General features: G+C 44.8%; 2 protein-coding genes across 2 annotated transcripts in view; one reads left to right on the top strand and one right to left on the bottom strand.

The window, feature by feature from the left end:
• Positions 1 to 3,874, bottom strand: part of Ehhadh (enoyl-CoA hydratase and 3-hydroxyacyl CoA dehydrogenase) — a 34,521-nt gene extending 30,647 nt beyond the window's left edge. Inside the window, exon 1 of the mRNA XM_075968094.1 lies at positions 3,598 to 3,874. Within this exon, the coding sequence (XP_075824209.1) occupies positions 3,598 to 3,671 (74 nt within the window). The 5' untranslated portion in view covers positions 3,672 to 3,874. The remainder of the gene's footprint in view (positions 1 to 3,597) is intronic.
• A 7,090-nt stretch (positions 3,875 to 10,964) lies between these two features.
• Map3k13 (mitogen-activated protein kinase kinase kinase 13) overlaps positions 10,965 to 22,144 on the top strand; it is a 142,842-nt gene continuing 131,662 nt past the window's right edge. Inside the window, exon 1 of the mRNA XM_075968080.1 lies at positions 10,965 to 11,041. The gene's annotated coding sequence lies outside the window, so the exon portion shown is untranslated. The remainder of the gene's footprint in view (positions 11,042 to 22,144) is intronic.

Here is a 22,144-nt window from a genome sequence, read left to right as displayed (position 1 = left end):
TACTTACCACAAGAGCAACACACATGATTCTGGAGACCAGAACCTATGGAAATGCTGGGTGGGTGTGGTGGCCAGGAGACAGGATCCTTGGCCCAAGCTAGCTAACTAGACTAGCGCTGTTGATGAGCTCTGATGACGTGGGGAGCCATCAAGGAAGACTCGACGTCAACCATAGGCTTCCATACTCATATAGGATCATATAGGTATAAGGATGCCCTCACACACACACATGTACATTTGAACATGTATGCATGGACACCACACCTATTTATGAGAAAAAAAACCAAGATAACATTTTGATATCAGCTTCTTTGACCATAGCACGATTTTCCTACCAGAATTTTTTTTGCTGTTGCTACTTAATCCAAAGTTTATCAAATCAAATTTGTGATCTCCACCAGCTTTTTTCCCAAATAAAGAAACAAGTAAACCTAGAATACTCCAAAATCTGTAACATGTGAGGATAAGCTAGGTTTCAGAAAATTCTTCCATGTATGTATCTTCAAATTTTATGCACTTAATTTAAATTTAAGTTTTTTTTTTAACTAGGTAGGTTATAGTAATAGAAAATGTTGAAGCCGGGCAGTGGTGGCGCATGCCTTTAAGGCCAGCACTCAGGAGGCAGAGGCAGGCAAATCTCTGTGAGCTCGAGGCCAGCCTGGTCTACAAGAGCTAGTTCCAAGACAGGCTCCAAAGCTACAGAGCTCTCACCAAACAAACAAAAAAAGAAAATGTTGAAAACCATTGCTCAGGAAGGCAGGTTAAGTCATCAGCCATGTTCTCCACTTAGGAAGAAACTGTAACTACCGAGAACAGAGGGAGACACGGCTGCCTACTCCAGCAACAAAGGGTTTTAATTGGTTGGGGGGAAAAAAGTATTAGACAAGTTACCATACCTCAGCCGGGCAGTGGTGGCGCACGTCTTTAATCCCAGCACTCGGGAGGCAGAGGCAGGCGGATCTCTGTGAGTTCGAGGCCAGCCTGGTCTACAAGAGCTAGTGCCAGGACAGGCTCCAAAGCCACAGAGAAACCCTGTCTCGAAAAACTAAAAAAAAAAAAAAAAAAGTTACCATACCTCACTCATGTAAAAAGAGATAGCTTCCCACACAAAATCAGAAAGAAGGAAGGCCAAAAATAAGTTAAGGTAAAAAAAAAAAAAAACAAGGAAGCTGTTGGTGAACAATTACGAGGCTGGAGCAGAGGCTGAGAAAGGGGGCTTCTGTAAGGGACCGGCCACAGGCTGCTCAGCGGTACACAGAGGACCTCAATGCAGAGCCGTTTACAATCTCCGTTTCTTTTAACCCGTACAGTTTTTTGAGTTAGATACTTAACATTTCTCCGGACTGGGGAGGGACTGAGCAGGGTAAACGCTAGAAACACATCACGTAAGTACCAGAAGGACTGTGGGTATGAAACTGGGGCATTCCGCCCTCAACTCTTGATGGACATAGTGCCTTATTGTGAACAGAAAGTTCAGCAGAATCCATCTCTCTAGTAATCCCATCAGTAGACAAACATCCCAAATGGAGAAGGGATCATATTACTTATGCTTTCTTTGTGAAAACACGCGGTGCCCACTTCCTGACTGGGATCAAGAGTAAAACTGACATGATCAGTATTTTCTTTCATCCCCCAAATGGCCAGTAATTGGATCTATTTGTGTATGGTTTTATTTCTGCATGCTGTATTGTACTACTATAGCACTATATACTGCATATGTATTAGTGAATGCCATCCTTCACATAAAAAAAATGTACGGTACTATATTAAGCCAGGTATGGTAGCTCACACCTTTAATCCCAATATTTGGTAAGCAGAGGCAGGTGGATGTCTGTGAGTTTGAGACCAGCCTAGTCCACATAGTTCCAGATCAGCCAGGAGTACACAGTAAGACCCTGCTTCAAAAATTGTAATATTAATAATAAGGATAAAAGTTTGACTTTTGTGGGCACCAGGCATGCCTGTGGTGCACAGACATACATGCAGTAAAACATGCACATAAAATAAAATAAAAATAGTTCAAAATGTTTAAAATAAAATCTAATAGCAGTGTGGTTTAAAACCTCTCAACATGTCTCCTCTTTCCTGCTTTTTTATGATTTTTTTTTTAGACAGGGTCTGCATAGATCAAGGCTTCCTCCTGCCTCGGTCTCCTGAATGCTGCGATTCCAAGTGTGCGACAAACTGGCTTCTGTTCGTTTTGCTCCCGCACCTTGTGCTGGGAATGTCCACCAAATGGTCTGCTTTTACTTTACTTATTCTGCTGTTACACAACTATTTCCTTGCGATTGAAGCACTCCTTCCTGAAGGAGGAGAAAGGTTAAGATTCAGGAAACTGAAGACATTGACAGGGCGCTGGAAGCCAAACACTTTCCCGATGTTTAAGATGCTCAGAAAGCTCAGAGAGTTGAAGATTCACAATCTCCACCTCATCCCACCCCCCTCTCCGGGGAGGGGGCGGGGGCAGGGGAGGGGGCGGCCTGTGCAGTGGAGATCCTGGGATGGGATGTAGTTTTCAGCTGTCATGTTGGGGTGGGCTTTCCAGTGGTTCAGTTGCTTTGGGAGCACCTTGTTCTTGTAACTAACCTTAGCAAACTCATTAAGGTAACTTGGGTGGAATAATTTATTTGATCTGCTGCAGGCGCCCTCTCTGGGATGAACGGATAGTCTGCTGTCTGTATATGAGTATTCTCAGTTTGTCTGGGCCTGCCACCAAAGATCATCAAAGCAGGGCTTGTGGATGGAAGGAGGGGACCAAAAGGTCACCCGAATATCCAGGCCACCCCTCTCTGCCCTAATTGCACCCTCATAGGTAGGGAAGGATTATGGGAGAGAGATTCCGACATAGCCAAGCAGGACTCATGATCTTTGCTGGGGAGGGTTGCTTCCAGTGTGGCTGCTCTAAGCTTGCCCAAGCTTCTGCTCCCAGTGCCCTCACCCACTGTTCTGAAAATTAGCCTAACAAACCCACCGGTGCTCCGCCCCCCCCCGCCCGCCCGCCCCCGCCGAGTGAATTTGGCTGGAACTGCACCTAGGATCGTCCTTTAGACCGCAGGAGGTCTCCCTTAGAGAAGGGATTTTAGCAACCTCTCAGTGAAATGTTATACCGTAACTGTCACGATCGGGTCCACCACGTCGGCAGTCTGCGCACGGGTGACTCCTCCTGAGACTAATAGAGAATTATATTCTATTCGCCAGTGATATGGAATGAACAAAGTAAACGAACTTGATCATTTTCCAATAGAACAACAGATCTCACTTTTAAAAGTAATGTGCCTTCCATTGTACAGGAGAGCAGAGCAGGTGAAGAAAACAAAACTTCAGCTTTTCAGAAAATGCTACTCAGTAGGCCTCTTCCGACGGGGAGCGTTGACAGGCGTGGGGACCAAACTCACGGCTTTACTACAGCTTTGGGAGTTTGCAGGAAGCCACGCCTCTGTAGGTTCCAGACCAGCCAGCCCGAACCAGCCCAGAGCGCGCTGTGTGAGTTTAACAACGAATAGAAGGAAGGCCCGAGTCAGCAGCTCATTGGCATGCCTTTCTAAGGAAGGCGAGCCCACACCCAGATCCGCCACACCCCTGACCCGGAGCTGTTACCTGACCGCGTTGACCGGAGGGTTGCAGAGACGGATCAGCGCCAGGGAGTTAGGCAGCCTCAGAAACTCAGCCATTTCCCCAAGGTATCCCGCACCTCTGATGCCTTGGGCGGCCTGGGTCTCCTTTTCTGGGCCGCCCCGAGAGGAGGGGCACGCGCTGGGCCAATGGGAGCAGCCGCCGCCACCGCCTCCTGCCCCTTGCACCGAGTCTCTGCAAGGCTGGCTGCGCTCCAGAGGGAAAGGCCAAAGGCAAGCCTAGCTTCTGGGTCTCACCAACTGAAGTCAACCACGTGTTCTCAAACCAATCAGTCACTTGCCCTGGCAGGAAGCCCCGACCCCCACCCCCACCCCGACCCCCACCCCCATCCCCGTCTACTCATCCCTCTCTGGTTCTGCCCCTCTAAGGGCTGGAATTTCTTTTCATAGTTCACCCACGAGCTACGCACCTGTTATAGGATGAATGTAGGCTGGATACTGACAATAAACCGTGCCTTGTCTCTTCCCTCTCAAAGGTCAGCCTGAGCAAGGTCCTTCCAAATGCGTATGCTTCTCGTGGTTGCCAAAGCCCACCAAGTGGCCGGAAGACATTGTGCACATCGACAGGAAACACACGTATGCACACAGACGCACGCGCGCGTTTAAATCTTCACTGATTTTTAACAATGTCTAAAGATTATTTTCACACATGTTCTTTACTTCCTGAAATTAAGAAAGGGTCTAGCTAGTAGAAAAATACTGACTGCCCTGGATGTTCCGGGTACAAGCAGCTGTCAGAGTCATCCCAATAAACGGAATCCACATGTCAAGGACAGCCCAGCACCCAAAGCATGCCCTCAGGTGCCAGCGATGACAAAAGCCTCATGGGAGCAAGTGGCTACTGACAAGCGACAGGATTATCTATCTAATGCCTCTAAAACAGTGCCTATTCTGCAGACTCTAACCCGTCCCCAAACTCCGCCAGTGTGTTCTGTTGGTGGAAGTCTGCATGGTCAGCCCAGGTCTCCCCTATAAGGAGCAATAACTTCAGCTTTGCCTCCCTCCAGATACTGGTATCCAGGAGAAAACGCCACACTATGCTAGGAACTCGAACAGCTAGAGGTTAAGGTTTAATAGCACTGAGTGGCCTTAGCACACCTCACCCCGTGGGGCATGGGGAGATATCAAGCACACTTTGGAGCCAGCTTGAGACTCTTTGTCCTCTCTGCCTTGCAGGAGTTAGTCAGTGGCCACTATGTCTCTGCATTTTAATTTTAGTTGAGCACAGAACTTTCTGCTGTGTCCCCTATCGTGGGGTTGTGGTGCAAGCTTCTGTGTAAATCTAAAACGCTGCCTGGCTGTTTGGGGTTGGCTCCTCATTAGGGACATGACTTGCACGAGGTAAGTGGGGCATTTAGGGGACAAAGTTCAAAGGGCAGTTAATATCAGGATCACCCAGTGCTGACCCTGCTGGCTCCACAACAAAAACAGGCTCACCCACAGTCCTCTCGATTAGTCCCTCTGGAAATGGTGCACACTGTGAGACTACCGGATATATCTAGGTGGTAGCATGCTGATTTCTCTTTTCCTGGTCCTACAACGTTGTCCTTATGCATGGGTTCCATATGTGTTGAGTCCATGGGTGTGAAATTTGTTAGTTAGGTGGTTTCTCTTACGTTGCCATCTGTAGAATGCTTGACTATTCGAGAGTCTTTTGATCGTTGGTGTGGACTACCATATCCTTCTGTTATTTTACTCAGTTTGCCTTCTGAAGCGCTCAGCTACTTCATAGGATGCCATTCCCCGAGGGTTAGCACGACGCACCTTCTGCATGTCACCCCTTTGCTCAAGTCCATTGCTTTCACTGTAGCAACTGCGTTGCCTTGAGTGCCCAGTTCACGGAGGTATCTTGGGTTTGCTAATGCTTCAAAGGAATCATTTGTAAGCACTGGAACAGCTACGGTGCCCAGGAAGTCAATGGTGGACCCTATCGAAAATACTGCTGGTCAGTGCAGGTCTCCATCTATGGGAAGAACAGGGGTGGCTCTTTGTCCCCATCTGGAGATCTCTGTCTACTGGAAAAGCTCAATCTCTCAGGCAAAGTCTCAATTCAGTCTCATTGAAAGGAAGGAAAATACCCACGGGTCTAACAATCCTTCTCTTTTTAACTTTGCATTACGTAAGTTTTCAAGTGTGCACCAAAAATCAAAACTGAGAGCACAGTAAAGCAACACGATCAGCCTGTGACCGCTGATCGCTGTTGCCCTCCCGTGTGGTATAGTAATGTCACTCCCAGAACTATGGTGTTTCAGCATTGACTCTGCCCGATGCAGTATGATGGTGCTTGGCATGGTGGTGCAAGCCTGTAATCCCAGTCAGCACTCAGGAAGCTGAGGCAGGAGGATCACCATGAGTTTGAGGCCACCCTGGGCTATATAGAGGTCTCAAAACAAGCAAAACAGGTGATGTAATGGCTTTTCTCCATTCTCCTCCCAGCTTCTCTCTATTGTGTTGCATTTCCATCCCATCCCTGCCACCATGACTTTTCAAAAAAAAAAAAACCCAGGAATTTTAATAGGTAAAAGGGCAAGGGCACTAACGGTGGCTCGGAAAGCTCAGAACTATCTCTGCGATTTATTTACTTTTGTACTCAGTCGGCAAATGCTTATGACCTATCAGCTCCCAAAGTCTCAGGGCATTCAAGTGTCATCATTGTAGGCAATAGTTCAGTAGGTCAAAGGAGAGATGGCCGTGGGGGAGGGGCCAGAGAGAACAAAGACTGACTTTACCTCCAGGCATCTAGTCGTCACCCTGGTAAGCTTTACTTATTTCTCCCTCATCAGTAGAGCATCATAGTGTTTGTTCAGGGAAGACTTTTACAAAGAACTCGGGCGTAGAGAGCTGACAGGATTATTTAAGGCCATATAGCTGTTAACAGAGATTCCTTCTGAGGAACTGGATCACACACCTGTGTGATCTAACAGCCCTGAGATTTCCAGGGCAGACCAGCAGCTTGGAGTCCCATGAGAGTTGGTTATAGCTCAGGTCCAAAGATGGAAGGATATTTGGAGGCAGAATTCCCACTTCCTTAGGACGCCTCCCTCAACTCTCCTCTAAACACCTCCAGTCACTTGGACAAGACACACCCATGCTATGGAGCATCATGTACTATATTCAAAACCAGCTAATTGGGGCTAGAGAGATGGCTCATCAGTTAAGAGCGTTAGCCGCTTCTTCACAGCACCTACATGGTAGCGCTCAGTTGTCTGTAACTCTAATCTCAAGGAATCCGAAGCCTTCTTCTGGCCTCTGTAGGCATCAGGCTTGCACGTGGTTCGTAGATATACATGCAGGCCAAAACACCCACACACATAAAAATAAACTAAAAAACTAAAAAAAAAATCAGCTGATGGAAGGAAATGTTATATCTATCTAAAGAATTATTTTACAGAAACACCTAAAATGATGTTTCACCAAAAATCCTGGCTTTTGTGGCCTAATCAAGTTGACATAGAAGATCAGCTGTCATAGAAGACAGAGAACAAGATTTGGCTCTGTGCATATGAAAAGAGAATAATTTGAGTTTATTTAAAATTTTTATTATAAAAAAGAAAATAGGTTATTGTTTTATTTTTCCTTGCTCAAGTGTGACAATCAGACAGGAAAAGATGCTAGGAACCATAACATTTTCAAGACCAAATGTCCTTATTAAAATGATAAGAAACACTGTTCCCAGGGTTTAGGCCAAAAGGCCTGGTTCACAGTCCCCAACATTAGAACTGGCCACCTATTCCAATAAGCCAAGCAAAGCAATGAATAGCATGGAAGGTCAGAAAAGGGAGAGTCATCAGTGTGGGTACTGGGAAGAATAGATAAATGGGTCTGTGAGCACACATTCACCTTCCAGGGGCTAACAAGACCTTTGTACAAAAGAGAAATGAAGGAAGAAGTTGGGTTATGATCTATGATGTGGGATGTCCTTCTGTATATGTGTTGCTTTTATTGGCTAATGAATAAAGCTGTTTTGGCCAATGACTTAGCAGAGTAAAGCCAGGCAAGAAATCCAAACAGAGATATAGGGAGAAAGAAGGGAAAATCATAGAGATGCCATGTAGCTGCCGAAGGAGAAGGATGCCCAGAACCTTGCCAGGAAGACACAGCCTCATGGAGATACACAGATGAATAAAAATGGGTTAATATAAGATATAAGAGCTAGCAAGGGATATACCTAAGCTACTGGCCAAACTGTGTTGTAATTAATATAGTTTCTGTGTGATTATTTGGGTCTGGAAGGCCAGAAACAAGTGGTCTCTGTATACAAATGTCACCAATGTAGGCCAGCTACATCTACATAAAATCTGAGAGAGCTTGGGAAGAAATTTTAGACACAAAAGAACAGAGTTAAGCATGGCTTCTTGGTAGCAGCATTTTCTTTGGTGGGCTCTGTTTGCTAGAAGCAAGCAGAGGCATGATTCCTTTGAGAGGAGGCTTCCTGACTCAGCATTAACTGCAAGAACTGCATAGCACCTTTAAGAGATGGCTTCCTGGTTTGTGCTGATGGGTCAGTGGTTTGGTTGATCATTATATCAATTCTGATCCCACTAGGAGGTTGTGGAAAGTTGCTGTTGTTGTTATTACTTGTTGGGACAATCTGGTTCCCATAACTAATGTTAGTTAGGGTTTCTGTTACTGTGAGGAGACACCATGACCATGGCAACTCTTATAAAGGGAAACTTCATGGAGGCTCACTTAGAGTTTAGAGGTTTAGTCCATTATTGCCATGTTGGGAAGCAAGGCAGAATGCAGGCAAACATGGTGCTGGAGCTGAGGAGTCTTTACATCTCGATCCAAAGGCAACAGGAAGTGAACTGAGACACTGGGTGTGGCTTGAGCATATATGAGACCTCAAAGCCTGCTTCCACAGTGACACACTTCCTACAAGGCTATACGTACTCCAAATAAAACCACACATCCTAATAGTGCCACCACCACACATAAGATGGGTATTCCTGCTCTGGGATACAGCCTTGTCACCCTGGATAATTGGGCTCATTGTGGACATGGAGGGTGATTTGTCCTGTGAGGTTCCCTGGTTGTGATGATTATTGCCAGCCTTGTTCTTTTTGAAAGCTAAGGTAACTACAGAAAAGAGTGGAAGAAAAAGTTGAAAAGTCAAATGAAGAGTCAGAGAGGAACCATATATCAACACCAAGGCCATGGTTCAGAGTCTTTGAGTCTCTTGTAGCTGATTATTAGATCCGTGTAAATCTATCTTGATTGCCTGAAACTTTTTGTTTTGTTGTTTTTCGAGACAGGATTTCTCTGTGTAGCCCTGGCTGTTCTGGAACCCACTCTGTAGACCAGTCTGGCCTCGAACTCACATAGGTCTGCCTGCCTCTGCCTCCCTGAGTGCTGGGATTAAAGACGTGCACTACCACCACCAAGCTTGCTTGAAACTTTTGAAAGTCTGGTTTTAATGATTTTAAATTTGATGGAAATGTCATCAGCTTATATTTCTAAAAATCTAGTTATGGTTTGTTGGAACCAAAGGGAAGAAGTGTTCTTAGTTGAATGGTGGAACTAGATGTGCCTATAATGCTAACACAGAACCATCTTTCCATTAAGAGGGCCGTCTCCCGCAACAGACAGGAAACTTCCCTAAGGCAAGTGTTCATTTTATTCATCCTTGTATCTCTAACATCTGTGCCTCCTGTTTGTGTAAATGAAAATAAATGGAATTAAAGAGGCTAACATTCTAGAACTATCACTGGCTAACTTTGTGCCTTCTGGCAAATTACACAATCCTTATAGTCAAACATGTATTACAAATATCCTTTGGTCTAAACTGTGCATGGCTATATATGCCTGTAGGCCAAAGCTAGGGAGGTTCAGGTAGGAGGCCAGTCTGAGTTAAAGAGAGAGATTTTATCTCAGAAAACAAAAGTCATTGTTCTAACACCGGGAACACTTTGTATTATTCTTCAGGTCTGTGGGGGGTTCTTGGTTGTCCAACCCATCACCCTCATTTCAACACTACTAGTCGTGTTGTGAAAGATGACTAGCTTTGTAATCTTTCTAAAGTACAAGTTGAGATGTTTCTTTGAAATACAAAAGGGTAAATGAAACCAAGCCCTGTCAGTGGCTGTACATTAGAGTCTGCTTGCCTTCTAGAACTGCGTAGGTCAGTAATTTGTTCCTATTCAGCCAGTTAAAAACGAAAACAGAGTTCCTTTCATTTCTGGGTCAATATGAGGTTTTACACCTTGTTATTGATGAGTGTGTCCACTCTAGGATTCAAGTTGGTTCATACACACACACACACACACACACACATACACACACACACGTTATATCCAGTTCCAAAGGGGAAAGTAGCCTGTATCATCAGCTCACCACTGAAAATAGTTCCAGGCTTTCATTCAAACGTGTTTCAAGAACAAGAGAGTGTATCATTAGGAAAAAAAAGTTACAGTTAATGTTCATTGTAGTATGCTGGTGAAAGATCTGGATAAATCCAGACCCCCCCAGCAGGAAGAGAAGAATCAAAAATCTAGGATTAGCAGGTTCAGTGACTGTGTTTCAGGAACTAGCTGAAGATAAAGTTAGATTGTAATCTTGAGAATAATCTTGAGAAACAGGGAGTCTCCCACTTGTGATTATTATTGTACTGTGTTTTAGGGACTAGCTGATTATGACCTTGGGAGTGGTCCTGAGAGGCAGGGAGTTGCCCCCTTGTGACCAACACTGGATTTTTGGAATTTTCTATGACCCCTTTGAATTACTGGGCTGTGTTTTTTTTTTCCCTTAAAAACTCCTTCTCCTGGTCACTCTGGTCGAACTCTTCCCCTGCGTGGGTTATGAGTCTCGGCCCCAGTGCACTGGTTCCCGTCTCATCTCATCATTAAAGCCTCGTGTGATTGTAGCAAGGACGGTCTCTTGTGAGTTACTGGGGGGGGTCGTGTTATCCCGAGACTTGAGTGAGAGTCTCCCCAGCACTGGGGGTCTTTCACTGGAAATTTCTATGCACTATCGCAAATAACAACAGCCCCAGGTTGTGTGGGTACGAGTGGTTTTTACAGTTGGGTCAGGTTCACAGAGGTTAAGTAAGTAACTTGGCAATGTAACACCAACACCCCCAGAGGTGAACCGGGCAGCATCGCAGCCGGCGAACGCAGTCTCAGAGGCCAACACCCAGTAGGGTCATCCGAAAGCCTCAAGGGATCTTGCGATTTCGTTCAGTTGCCCGCAAACGTAGACTGGAGCGGTGAGTTTCGGCTCGCAAGACCGTCTATAGAAAAAAGACCTGGGAGCCCAAGACCCCCAACGAGGCTGAAGGTGCAGGAAGTGACGTCACATGCAGAGGTGCCGGAGGCGGCGCCTGCGCCCTGGGGCGGGTGTCCTGCGCAGTCGAGAGATCGCGACGCGAGCGAGGCCAGCGGACTCGGCTTCGGGCCGAGAACCTTGAAGAAGTAAGTCTTCTTCAGCGGGTGCTGGCGACGTGGCGTCTCGGGCAGCTGAGGCGCGCTCAGCCAGACTCGCTCCCACGACTCAGCCTGCGATGTTGGCAGACGCCGGCCGGGAAGGGTTGGTACCCGAGTCAAAGCGCTCCTTGCTCGGCCGCCCGAGCGCATCCCTGGTGTCCGCATCCAGCCTCTGAATGCACGCGCGACTCCCTCCCAGCCCGACAATGCGGGTGCAGAGGAAAACCAGGGCGCGCTTGTTTTTTAAAGTTAGCGAAATCTACAGAAGGGTCCCAGTCTCTTGGTGGAGAGGATAAGGCGTTTATCTGGCTTCCTGCGGCCACCTTTAGATGGTTCTTCCTTTTCTGGGAAGAACATTCTGGGGTGCGATCCCAGGGAGGTTATCGAATAATAAATAAGCCGCTGTTGTCGCACCATGCTGGTAGTTGATGTTATAAATGCTTTCTTTTTCTTCAAGACTTCTTACGTTAGCAACCAACATTTGAAAGGCAAATGAGGGTTACAACGAATATGAAGCTAGTTGGGCTTCACGTGCTGCCATTACAGACACAAGGAGAGCTTGTGGCAGCTCTCCCCTGCCCCCCTCCCCGCCAAAAGAGAAACCCTTCAAGATTAAAGTGTTTCCTTTGTTAAAAGCGCCCTTAAATGTAATGAGTTAGCATGCATCCCACAAAAACAAGTTCTGTAACCACTTTGGGCTATCAAATGGAATACAGTGCAGGTGACACATTGTGCTGTGTAATCAGATTGCGGAGGAGTCGCCGGCCACCTACATGCAGTCCCAGTGAGGTGGCTGTGCATTGGCTATCCAGTGGAAAGCAGATCTTGAGAGGTCCCCAGATGTCTCATTAGATTGGATAGGATGGGGTAGGAGACCATGGATTTATGTTGCATGGTTGTGTTTTACATAAGAAACTAGTTAGCATCTTTAGATTTTAAACCTAAGCTTTACTTCCAGGCCGTTGAAAACTAAAAGTAAACACGTAAATGCCTTTTTGCAGTAAACTTTATGCTTGTCCACATTTGGATCTTTTCCCTGTCCCTGGACGGTACTGGGAAATTCCATTCACCCCATTGTATATGTTGTTACTCTGCCACCATGATAGAATACATATAATTATGTTAGAAAGGCATCTAAAATTTGAGCTCTTCTGGGTCAATATTACTGTTTTTGTATAGTCTCGGCCACTTCAACTGAGGAGGCGAGCCGGCCTGCTTTTCATCACACCCGACTCCTGCACGGTTAGCTTTACACCCAAAATAACAACACACAAATTGTATTCTTTTAAACACTGCCTGGCCCATTATATCTAGCCTCTTCTTGGCTAACTCTCATATTTTGATTAACCCATTTCTATTCATGTGTGTATCACCGCGAGGTGGTGGCTTACCGAAAAAGATTCTAGGCTACATCCATCTCAAGTCGAAGAATCATGGCCTCTGCCTCACTGCCTTCTACCCAACATCCTGTTTTGTTTATTCCGCCTATCTAAATTCTGCCCTGTCAGACCAAGCAGTTTTCTTTATTAATTAACCAATGACAGCAACAGATAGATAGAAGACACTCCCATACCACTTCAGCCATGTTCAGAGTCATGTTCACCACACTGCATAGCTAAGTGTTTGGAAGATGTAGCTGCTTCCCATAGTGAATTAGACCCGAGTGGTAACCTAGATATGTGCATTGACATGTTTGAGGCTTTCAGTTTTGCAGAACCCTGCTACCTATGGACTCTGAAATGGGCTTCATGTAAAGAAACCCCCGACGTGTTCACGGACAAAACATGAGTCAGTTTGTGTTGTGGCAGCCACATCCTAACACTTCGGGAGAGGTGAGTTCTTGGCTGTGTTTTACATTAGGTGACATATTAGTATAGCTCTGGTTGAGCTGAAGAAATTCCAAGAAGGCAGGAAGACTTAGGGCCTACATCTCTGTTTTTAAAATCAGCATCTCCCAAGGAGGGACATGCTTTGTTTGTATGACACAGTGTGACGGTTTCTCTGTCGAGGTCAGGAACGAAAGAGAAGAAGCCAGGTATACTGTTGGAATCTTCCTTTTGGGGATTCTCTTCCCCTGCTTCCATAGTCTGGTAGGATTGGCCTGTGGTTACTATGTTAAAATAAGGGCCCAAATACTCATCTAAATCGTGTGGTATTCAGGCTTGTCTATGAAATAGTGCATGTCTCAAATCTCTTGAGTGCCTAGGGTTATGCAAGAGAAACAATGTCTTTTTTCTCTTACCTCATCTTTTTAAACCTTATTTGTGTAGTTTCTTTTTCTTTTTCTCGTCCCATTTTTTATTCTCTCTTTCTGTCCTGGGGCCATGTAAGGTTTCCTTTTTTTCCTTCTCTCTTCTCTCGTCCTTGTTCCCTCCTCCTTTTTTCCTGTCTCCATTTTCCTCATTTGTTACTCTGCTCCTAACTCTGTAATGTGTTTGGTGTCTTCTCATCACTGAGCATTTACTTTATGGGTATTTTCTTGTCTCCTTTGCAGATGTGCTGGTTTCTTTTTTGCATTTGCTTCATTCTGCTAACAGGCGTTACTTGTAATAGTTGACCTCACACACAGAATTGTGTTTGCACACACATCTCTGCATATGCTGATGTGTCACGAGTTGTTTGAGATGAAAAATAGTGACACCTAGAAATATGCATTGCTACAGTGGAGGTTTGGTTAAATAAGTACCTTCATGCACGTAACATTCGCAGCTGACGTAGTGATGACTGGATCCAGGGATGCATGTGTGGAAGAATCTGCCGAGGTCCACTGTTAATGAGAAAAGCACTGGAGAACTGTGTGTGCAGCTTGCTTTCACTTGAGGTTTTAAGTGGCACACGTCAGCATACACACACACACACACACACACACACAAGGTTTCTTCAAACCTAAGCAAAGAACTTGGACTAGATGTGTAAAGTGGGAAGAATGGTTAGGTGTTCCCTTTGTACTTGGATTTTTTTCCCCCCGACAGACATGTATTTTCAGAGCACTATGAAGCAGGCGGCAAAGCTTGTGGTCAGTTTGCTGAACACAGGAGCTCATCCTTGCCCCCTATGACTGACTTTCCCACAGCGCTGTTAGGACTGGGGTTATAGAGTGCTCTATTTCTTTTTCAGAGCTGCAGGGAGGGTTTGGTGACATTATGTAGTTTCAACTTTCTCATCGGATTGTTGCTATTATGAATACATGCTGCAGAATTCAGTCCTCGTGAACAGTGCCCAGCACGTTTGACATCTGAAATGACTGCTCTCACCTTTGCTCTCAGGGTCGGTTCCTTTCCTTTGCTAGGGTTCTTTGGGTGACTCAGTGTCACTGAATACCCAGGATGGGGTTTGTTTCATGTGGGTGCCCTGCACCCTGGTAGTACTAAGGATCAAACCTATGCCCCTACACTGTTCTGGGCTTGGACTCTAACTTTCTCTGGGTCTCTGTACTCTTTAAACAAATCTTATAGTTCTGTCTCATTTTGCTCTTTCTTAAATTGAAAAAATTCATTTTATGTATATAAATGTTTTATCTGCAGCTATATCTATGTACCACACATGTGCCTGGTGCCTGTGGAGGCCAGAAGAGGTGCCTGATCCCCTGAGACTAGAGTTACAGACATTACAAGCCACCATGTGGCTTCTCTAGAAGAGCAGCCAGTGCTCCCAACTGCTACTCCACTTTCTCCATGACGTTTAGAACTGTTTTAAGTCATTGAAGAGAATGACCTGTTCTTTCTCGGTAAAATCAGTAAGAAAATTCAGAGGACCATGTATAGGTGGTCTTGTTCTGTGTATTTGAACTGACTTGAATTCAACAGATATGTCTGGTGATTTTTATTTCTCCAGATTCTTTGTTTTTCAGATTTTTATTGTAGGACATTTAGAATATTAGCTTTAGTGCATTACAATAGGACTGGGGGATTTTTTTTAAGAATGTAAAAATATATTCTTTATTATATTAATAAAACTTAGTTTGAGAGTGGGTTATACAAACCACATAGGTATGACTCCACTGGTTGTGGATCTTGTTAGAAATCTAGTGAAATAAAAAAAAAATAATAAAAAAAACAACAGCTGATGGAAGTTCAGAGAAACCTTAACCTTAGCACCTTCCTGGTGCGCATGCATGTAAATAAAGTGGAACAGGTTTTAATTTGGTAGGCATTTAAGGTTCCTGTTTGTTTGTGGTGCAGGGGATCAAACTGTGGGATTGTAGATGCTGTGCGTGTGCTTATATTATTGGGACGCATACCCAGCTATGGCTGGGATTTTGTTTATCTAAAATAAAGTTGGGTTATCCTCTGTCCTCAGACTCCTGAAGGGTTGGACCTACAGACCCGTTTGTCTGGTTTTTGCTTTGTATTGCTTTAAAATTTATTTACTTTTGTTATTTTTATATGTGTGGGTGTTTTTTCCCTGCTTGTGTCTGTGTACGGCATGAATTACCTGCGGAGGTCAGAAGAGGACGACAGATCTGTTGAGACTGTAGTTACAGGGGTTGTGGGCCACCATGTAGTGCAGAAAATCAAGCCCAGCTCCTCCGGATGAGCAGCCCGTGCTAAGGCTTGAGCCATCTCTCCAGCCTCAGAACTGTGTTTTATATTATTATTAGCATAATTGTTTGCATTTTGCATGCAGTTGTTTTCATTAAATGATAATTTTTTCCCTTAAGGTCGTTGAGAGTAATCGCTGTTGTCTTGATGTTACTCTCCTCTGTTGTGGGAGGAAGGGTTCAGCTCACAGCTTTGGTTATGGCCTGTTGCAGTGGAGAAGTCGTTGGGAAGAAGAGAGCGGGGAGCACAAGCAGCACAGTGCTCTACCTGCTCTCTCCGCTGTAGACATTCCTCTGCTTAGGGCACAGTGCCTCCTGCAGTGGGTGGGTCTTCTCCCCTCAGCTAAATATAATCTAGGTAACCCTCTGTGACATGCCAAGAGGCCCATCTCCTGCATGGTTTTAACTGTGTCGGCTGACAGCACTGCCCCTCACAGGCAGTGGACAGTCACAGGCAGGACATCTGGAGTAAGCAGTCTGGTTTTGCTGAAGGGGGAAAAAAAAGATTGAATTAATTCCAGCTGTGGATTGCTTCCCTGAGTCAAGATGCTAACTGCTGCATCTTACATATAGAAATAGAGGAGATGAATAAGAACACAAGCATTTCCTAAGGAGAGCATACAATTGATAAAGATACATTAGTTTATGTATTTAGTCTCTCTCTCTCTGTCACACACACACACACACACACACACACACGCACGCACGCGCGCTTGCCCACCTCCAACTCCATCTCTCTTCTGGAAAGCCAGAATTCCAGATACAAAGTTGCTAAAAGTCAGCCATTTTAAGGCTTCAGACCCAGGCCTGTGCTGGCCTAATTCATGATTTTGACAATAGTTTAAAGAATTTTAGAACTTTTAGGATTATTCCAAAGGTTCAAGTGACCCGAAGATAGACAAATCCTGAGAATAGAGGCTTCAAGCCAGTGGTTCTCACGCTGTGAGTCATGACCTGTTCGGCAAACTCTTTCTCCAAAAACCATTTACATTAGGATTCATAATAGTAGCAGAACTACAGTTATGAAGTAGCAATGAATACAGCTATGGTCGGGGTCACCACGTGAGAAACCATATTAAGGGGTAACAGCGTTAGGAAGATTGAGAACCACTGCTTCAACTTTAACAAAGTATTGGACTGGTTCAGGGGGGGCAGAGAGCTCAGTGAGTAGACAGGGTTGAGGGGTTTAAGAGTCTGTTTGTTGTCTTGGAAAAGGGCGAGAAATAAGCTCAGTTTACTGCTTTTCCATATCAATTAAGGTAGGCAATGCGCCTTTCGTACCCTTTCAGCTGTGTATGACCACGGTTAAGAAGACCTTGCTAGCCTATAAAGCATAAACAGACAAAACTGGTTTAATTAGTAGGCACACTTTAAAGCTTAAGAGAACTTTTTAAATTTTTTAATTGTTTTGCTTATAGAAAGGAGTGCCCTGGTATGGTAGCATAGGGGGACCAGCACTGTTTTTTGTTTGGTTATTTGGTTGGTTGGTTGGTTGGTTGGTTTTATCGAGAAGATAAAAACTCTTGGAAGAGCTGAAGGAACTTAGGAAGTACATTTGTTCTCTGCCCACTTTAAATCCAGAATTAATTCTGAATGAAAGAAGACGTAGACCCAGGTGGCAGACTGCACTGTGCTTGAGAAGCAGTGAGCTCGGGTGCTCAGGGTAGCCAGCCTGAGTCTGAATGTCAGGACTGCAGTCGAGAAGGTCGCACTGGATGGGAGAGGATACACTAGATTATTTTGAAGGCCTTTTTGAAATCCTAAAAGTTTTAACTATGGCATAGTAAACTGATTTATTATAGATACATACTGTTCCTGTTGAATTAGTAATAATACGTAATGTGTGTGTGTGTGTGCGCGCGCGTGCGTGCGCGTGCGTGCGCGTGAGCGTGTGCATGTCTGTGTGTGTATGTCAGGATGTGCTCCTCAGTCGCTTCTCACCTTATTTTTTCAGACAGGATCTCTCACTGAACCTGGAGCTCACAGTTTGGACTAGGCTGGCTGGCCCGAAAGCCCCCAGGATCCTCCTGTTTCCAGTCTTGGGATAACTAGAGTTACAGATTCAGTGTAACATATGGCTTTTACATGAGCCCAGGGCCCTTCATGTTTCTTACATTGGTGTAGACAAGAACCAAAGAAATGGCACTTTCCAGAAGGTATTGTGTTCTGTGCCCGCAAGCCTGGATTAGAGGGAAGCATGAGCTCGGTATGGACGTTTTGAATTCGGGCCTTTTGTTGTAGCCTGTTAAAACATTGAGTCGATAATGGGAAGGTGAGGATTGACTATTAGAAAACTATGTGAGGTTAGAGAGGTGTATGCTGAGCATGTGCAAACCCTGGGTCCAGTCTGCTACATAGTGTGTGTGTGTGTGTGTGTGTGTGTGTGTGTGTGTGTGTGAGTGTGTGTGAGTGTGAGTGTGTGTGAGTGTGTGTGTGAGTGTGTGTGAGTGTGTGTGTGAGTGTGTGTGTGAGTGTGTGTATGAGTGTGAGTGTGTGTGTGAGTGTGTGTGAGTGTGTTTGAGTGTGTGAGTGTGTGTGTGAGTGTGTGTATATGAGTGTGTGTGTGTGAGTGTGTGTGTGTGAGTGTGTGTGTGTGTGTGTGTGCTCGCTGGACATTGGATTACAGACCCTGAGAAACTGGTCTTGAGAAAGGACCAGTTAAAGGCTTCCTCCACAACTGCCTCTTCCAGAACTTCCTACCTACAGAACTGGAGAGTCAGACCGTCTTTCTGACCGACAGTTGTTTAAGGGAAGGGATTGTAGAGCAGGGGATTTCCAGTGTGTCTCACACAGGAAGAGTAAATATTGCTTCCAGTTTTATATGGAGAAATGTGTGCAGCTGGTAATTAGGTAAAATACGTTTTTTTTTCCCTTGTGTGTTCCCGGCACAGTTTTCCAGTCTAATCTTAGTCCTTGTGCCTTCCTGCACACTTCAATTCCTTGGAAAGTCCTCATTTCACGTTCTTTCGTTCTTGTGAGTAAGAAATTAATAGTATCAATGATATTTGGTTTAATTGAAGTATTTTGTGTTTCGTACAAAAGAGAAAGCCATGTAGCCTGGTTATTCTGACATTTTTAGAAAGCTTACTGATTGGTTCAGCTGTGGCTTACTAAAGAAACTATGCTAAATGTCCTACTTTTTTTTTCTTTCTCGAGACAGGGTTTCTCTGTAGCTTTGGAGCCTGTCCAGGAACTAGCTCTTGTAGACCAGGCTGGCCTTGAACTCACAGAGATCCGCCTGCCTCTGCCCCCGAGTGCTGGGATTAAAGGATTGTGCCACCACCGTCCGGCTCATAAATGTCCTCCTTTTAGAATTTTATTTTATTATATTTATTTTGATTGCATGTGCATGCACGCGTATGCGTGTGTGTGTGTGTTGTGTGTGTGTGTGTTGTGTGTGTATGTGTGCATGCACGCGTATGCGTGTGTGTATGTGTGTGTGTGTGTTGTGTGTGTATGTGTGTGTGTTGTGTGTGTATGTGTGTGTGTGTGTTGTGTGTGTGTGTATGTGTGTGTGTATGTGTGTGTGTGTTGTGTGTGTATGTGTGCATGCACGCGTATGCGTGTGCATGTGTATGTGTGTGTATGTGTGCATGCACACATGTGTGCGGCACCCAGCTTTCGGGGATCTGAACTCAGCTTCTCATGCTAACACACCAAGCATTTACCTACAGAATCATCTCTGCATCCATTTCTTTAGTGCACTGAAATGCTTTACTGACATCTTGGGACTGCTTGTTTAAATTTACCAGAAGGCTGTTCGGAGTACTGGTTCTCTCCTTATACAAATTACATAAGTGTGTATAATCCTAGTGATGTAAATATTTGTCAAGAAATGTGAAATGTGGATACTAGCTACTTGTTTCCTAGTCGTGACCGAGCTTCTTGGGCTGGTAGAGATAGAACAGACTGCATGGGCTCTCGAACCTGTTAGGTGTATAGGAAAGGCTGTGACTGTGCTGACTTTTTGTTGTTCCTTGGCTCCTCCCCTAAACCAGAAACTGACACAGCTTTACAACCTTGCATGCAGGAAATACCTGAGGAAAAGCACACGAAACAAGAATTGGATGTGGCTATCCCTGGTCTGCATCTTCAGTCCTCAGAATCTAATCTGCCGTTAGCCTTTTGTTCTTTCTATTTTTTAAATATCTTTAAATCCCTCGTTCAGATTTAACCTGTGTCCGTATCTGTTGTGCTCACCTGCTCTTCTTGGTTGGTTTTCTATATTTACTCTTTCCTCTTCTTTTTTTTTTTAAAGGTTTATTATTATGTATACAGTGTTCTGCCTGCATGTATGCCTGCAGCCCAGAAGAGGGCACCAGATCTCATTACAGATGGTTGTGAACCACCATGTGGTTGCTAGGAATTGAACTTAGGACCTCTGGAAGATCAGTCAGTGCTCTTAACCTCTGAGCCATCTCTCCAGCCCCTACTCTTTCCTCTTCTAATCTCACTGCATTTAGAGTAAAATGTAGTTGTAATCTTTTAGGTCCCCTGATTTAAATTCTTGATGTTTTATTGCCTTTAAAATTCAGCCCCAAATGTTGAGTTCATTACACAACAGCTGACATGATCTTCCAGTCCCCTGCACCATTCTTTTTTCCTTCGTGTCTCTGGTGGTTTGGATGAGAAATATCCCCCATAGTTTCAGGCATTGGAACACTTGGTACCCAGTTGGCAGCACTGTTTAGGAGGTGCAGCCTGGCTGGAAGAAGGGTGTCGCTGGGGGAAGCATTTGGGAGCCTAAGGCCCCATCCTCCTTCCAGTTTGCTTTCTGCTGTGGACGAGCAGTTGAGATGTGAGCTTTTATTTCCCTGCCCCTGCTGCCTTGCCTGCCACTTGCTGCCGTGCTCCTCCGCTATGATGGACTCTTACCCCCTTGGAAATGTCAGCCCAAATACACTCTTTGTTTTATAAGAGGCTTTTTAGTCATGTGGTTTGTGACAGCAACAGGAAAGTAACTAATACAGCACCCTAACTGTTTATTGAATGCATACTGCCAATCTCTCTCCAATTTCTCAAAAGAAGCCTTCTCTCCCCATCATTGTTTACCCATTGTTTTTCCCCACCAGTCGAATCATTTTCTCGCTCACTCTTGTGTTAATCACACCTACTTCAGCAGGCTGGCCTTGATGAAGGTCCTCACAGTGGCAAAACGCAGGTTGTGCATTTGAATCATTGAAAGTTATTTTGCTCAGATATGGCTGTACTGGAATCATGAACCTTGTTGTGCAGGATAGGTTACAGCTACTTGAGTCCAGAATCCTGAAAACCTATTTACCTAGGAGGATGTTTACAATTTCTCTCCTAGAAATAGCTTCCTGTGTTAGATCCCTGCAGGTCTGTTCATTGACATAGGTTGCTGAACCTGAGAGCTGGCTGTCACCAGAACCAGCGGCTTCTGATATCATGTCTAAACATTTGTAGAGTTGATGCAAACTTGGTGATTGGATATATTTGAAAGTCTTTTGTCAAAAATTTTAACCAGCACACGAATCACCAGCTCTTCCTGTTCCAGCCACAAGGAGGACAAGAGTCCAGAAGTTGTGCCTGCCTGCCTTTTGAGAAGGACAGTTGGCACCTTGTGTTTAGGTTCTTCCATGTTAGTAACTGCGCTGGGGAGGAGGGCCAGAGTAAGGAGGTCAGTTAGGTTTCACTAATGCAGTAATTGAATTCTGTGCTATTTTGTGTGTGCATGTGGATTCCATGAGACATTGCACTTAGAGCACACATTTTCTTGTTCATCATAAGTACATTTCCTTTGTCCTTTTTATCAGTGAGTGTGAGAATGGAGAGCCACGGGCCAGAGACAGGGAGGGACAGAGATAGACTACAGACCACATTCCCTAAGCAGAACTGATAGTTGGAGACACAAGATGATGCTCTTTAGCTGTGTAGCAATTAATAGTACAGTGTGTTGTGATGTTTTCCTTTTCACCTTGCACTTCCGTTTCTTTTATGTGGAGATCAGTAGTACCTTTTGAAGTCAGGTTGTCTATACTGCACCATTTTCCAGAATTGAAAGAGAACTGTGGTGGTTTGAATGAAAACAGCCCCAAAGGGAGTGTCACTATTAGGAGGTGTGGCTTTGGTGTGGTCTTGTTGGAGAAAGTGTATCACTGTGGAGGTGAGCTTTAAGATCTCATACATGCTCAAGCCACACCTAGTGAGATAGATCATTCCTGTTACCATTATGCAAGATGTAGAACTCAGCACCGTGTCTACCTACACACCACCATGTCCCACTATGATGAAAATGGACTGAACCTCTCTGAACTGTAAGCCAACCCAATTAAATGTTTTCCTTTATAAGAGTTGCTATGGTCATGTTGTCTCTTCATAGCAATAGAAACCCTAACTAAGACAAGAACTAAGAACAGGATTTAGGTAATGAGAGAAGAAATATGGGAATGTCCATAATACAAGGTTATACTCCCCATTTGAATGAACAGATATAAGAGATAAATGTGCACATCATAAAATTATTACATCGTTAAAATGAGTAACACACATAGGGAAACTTGGCCAAATGCATTAACAATACATTTTGT

This window comes from Microtus pennsylvanicus, chromosome 1, assembly GCF_037038515.1.
Source record: "Microtus pennsylvanicus isolate mMicPen1 chromosome 1, mMicPen1.hap1, whole genome shotgun sequence".
Classification (NCBI taxonomy): Eukaryota; Metazoa; Chordata; class Mammalia; order Rodentia; family Cricetidae; genus Microtus; species Microtus pennsylvanicus.
The sequence above is the reverse complement of the archived record's forward strand: the minus strand, read 5'-3'. Positions and strand labels throughout refer to the sequence as shown.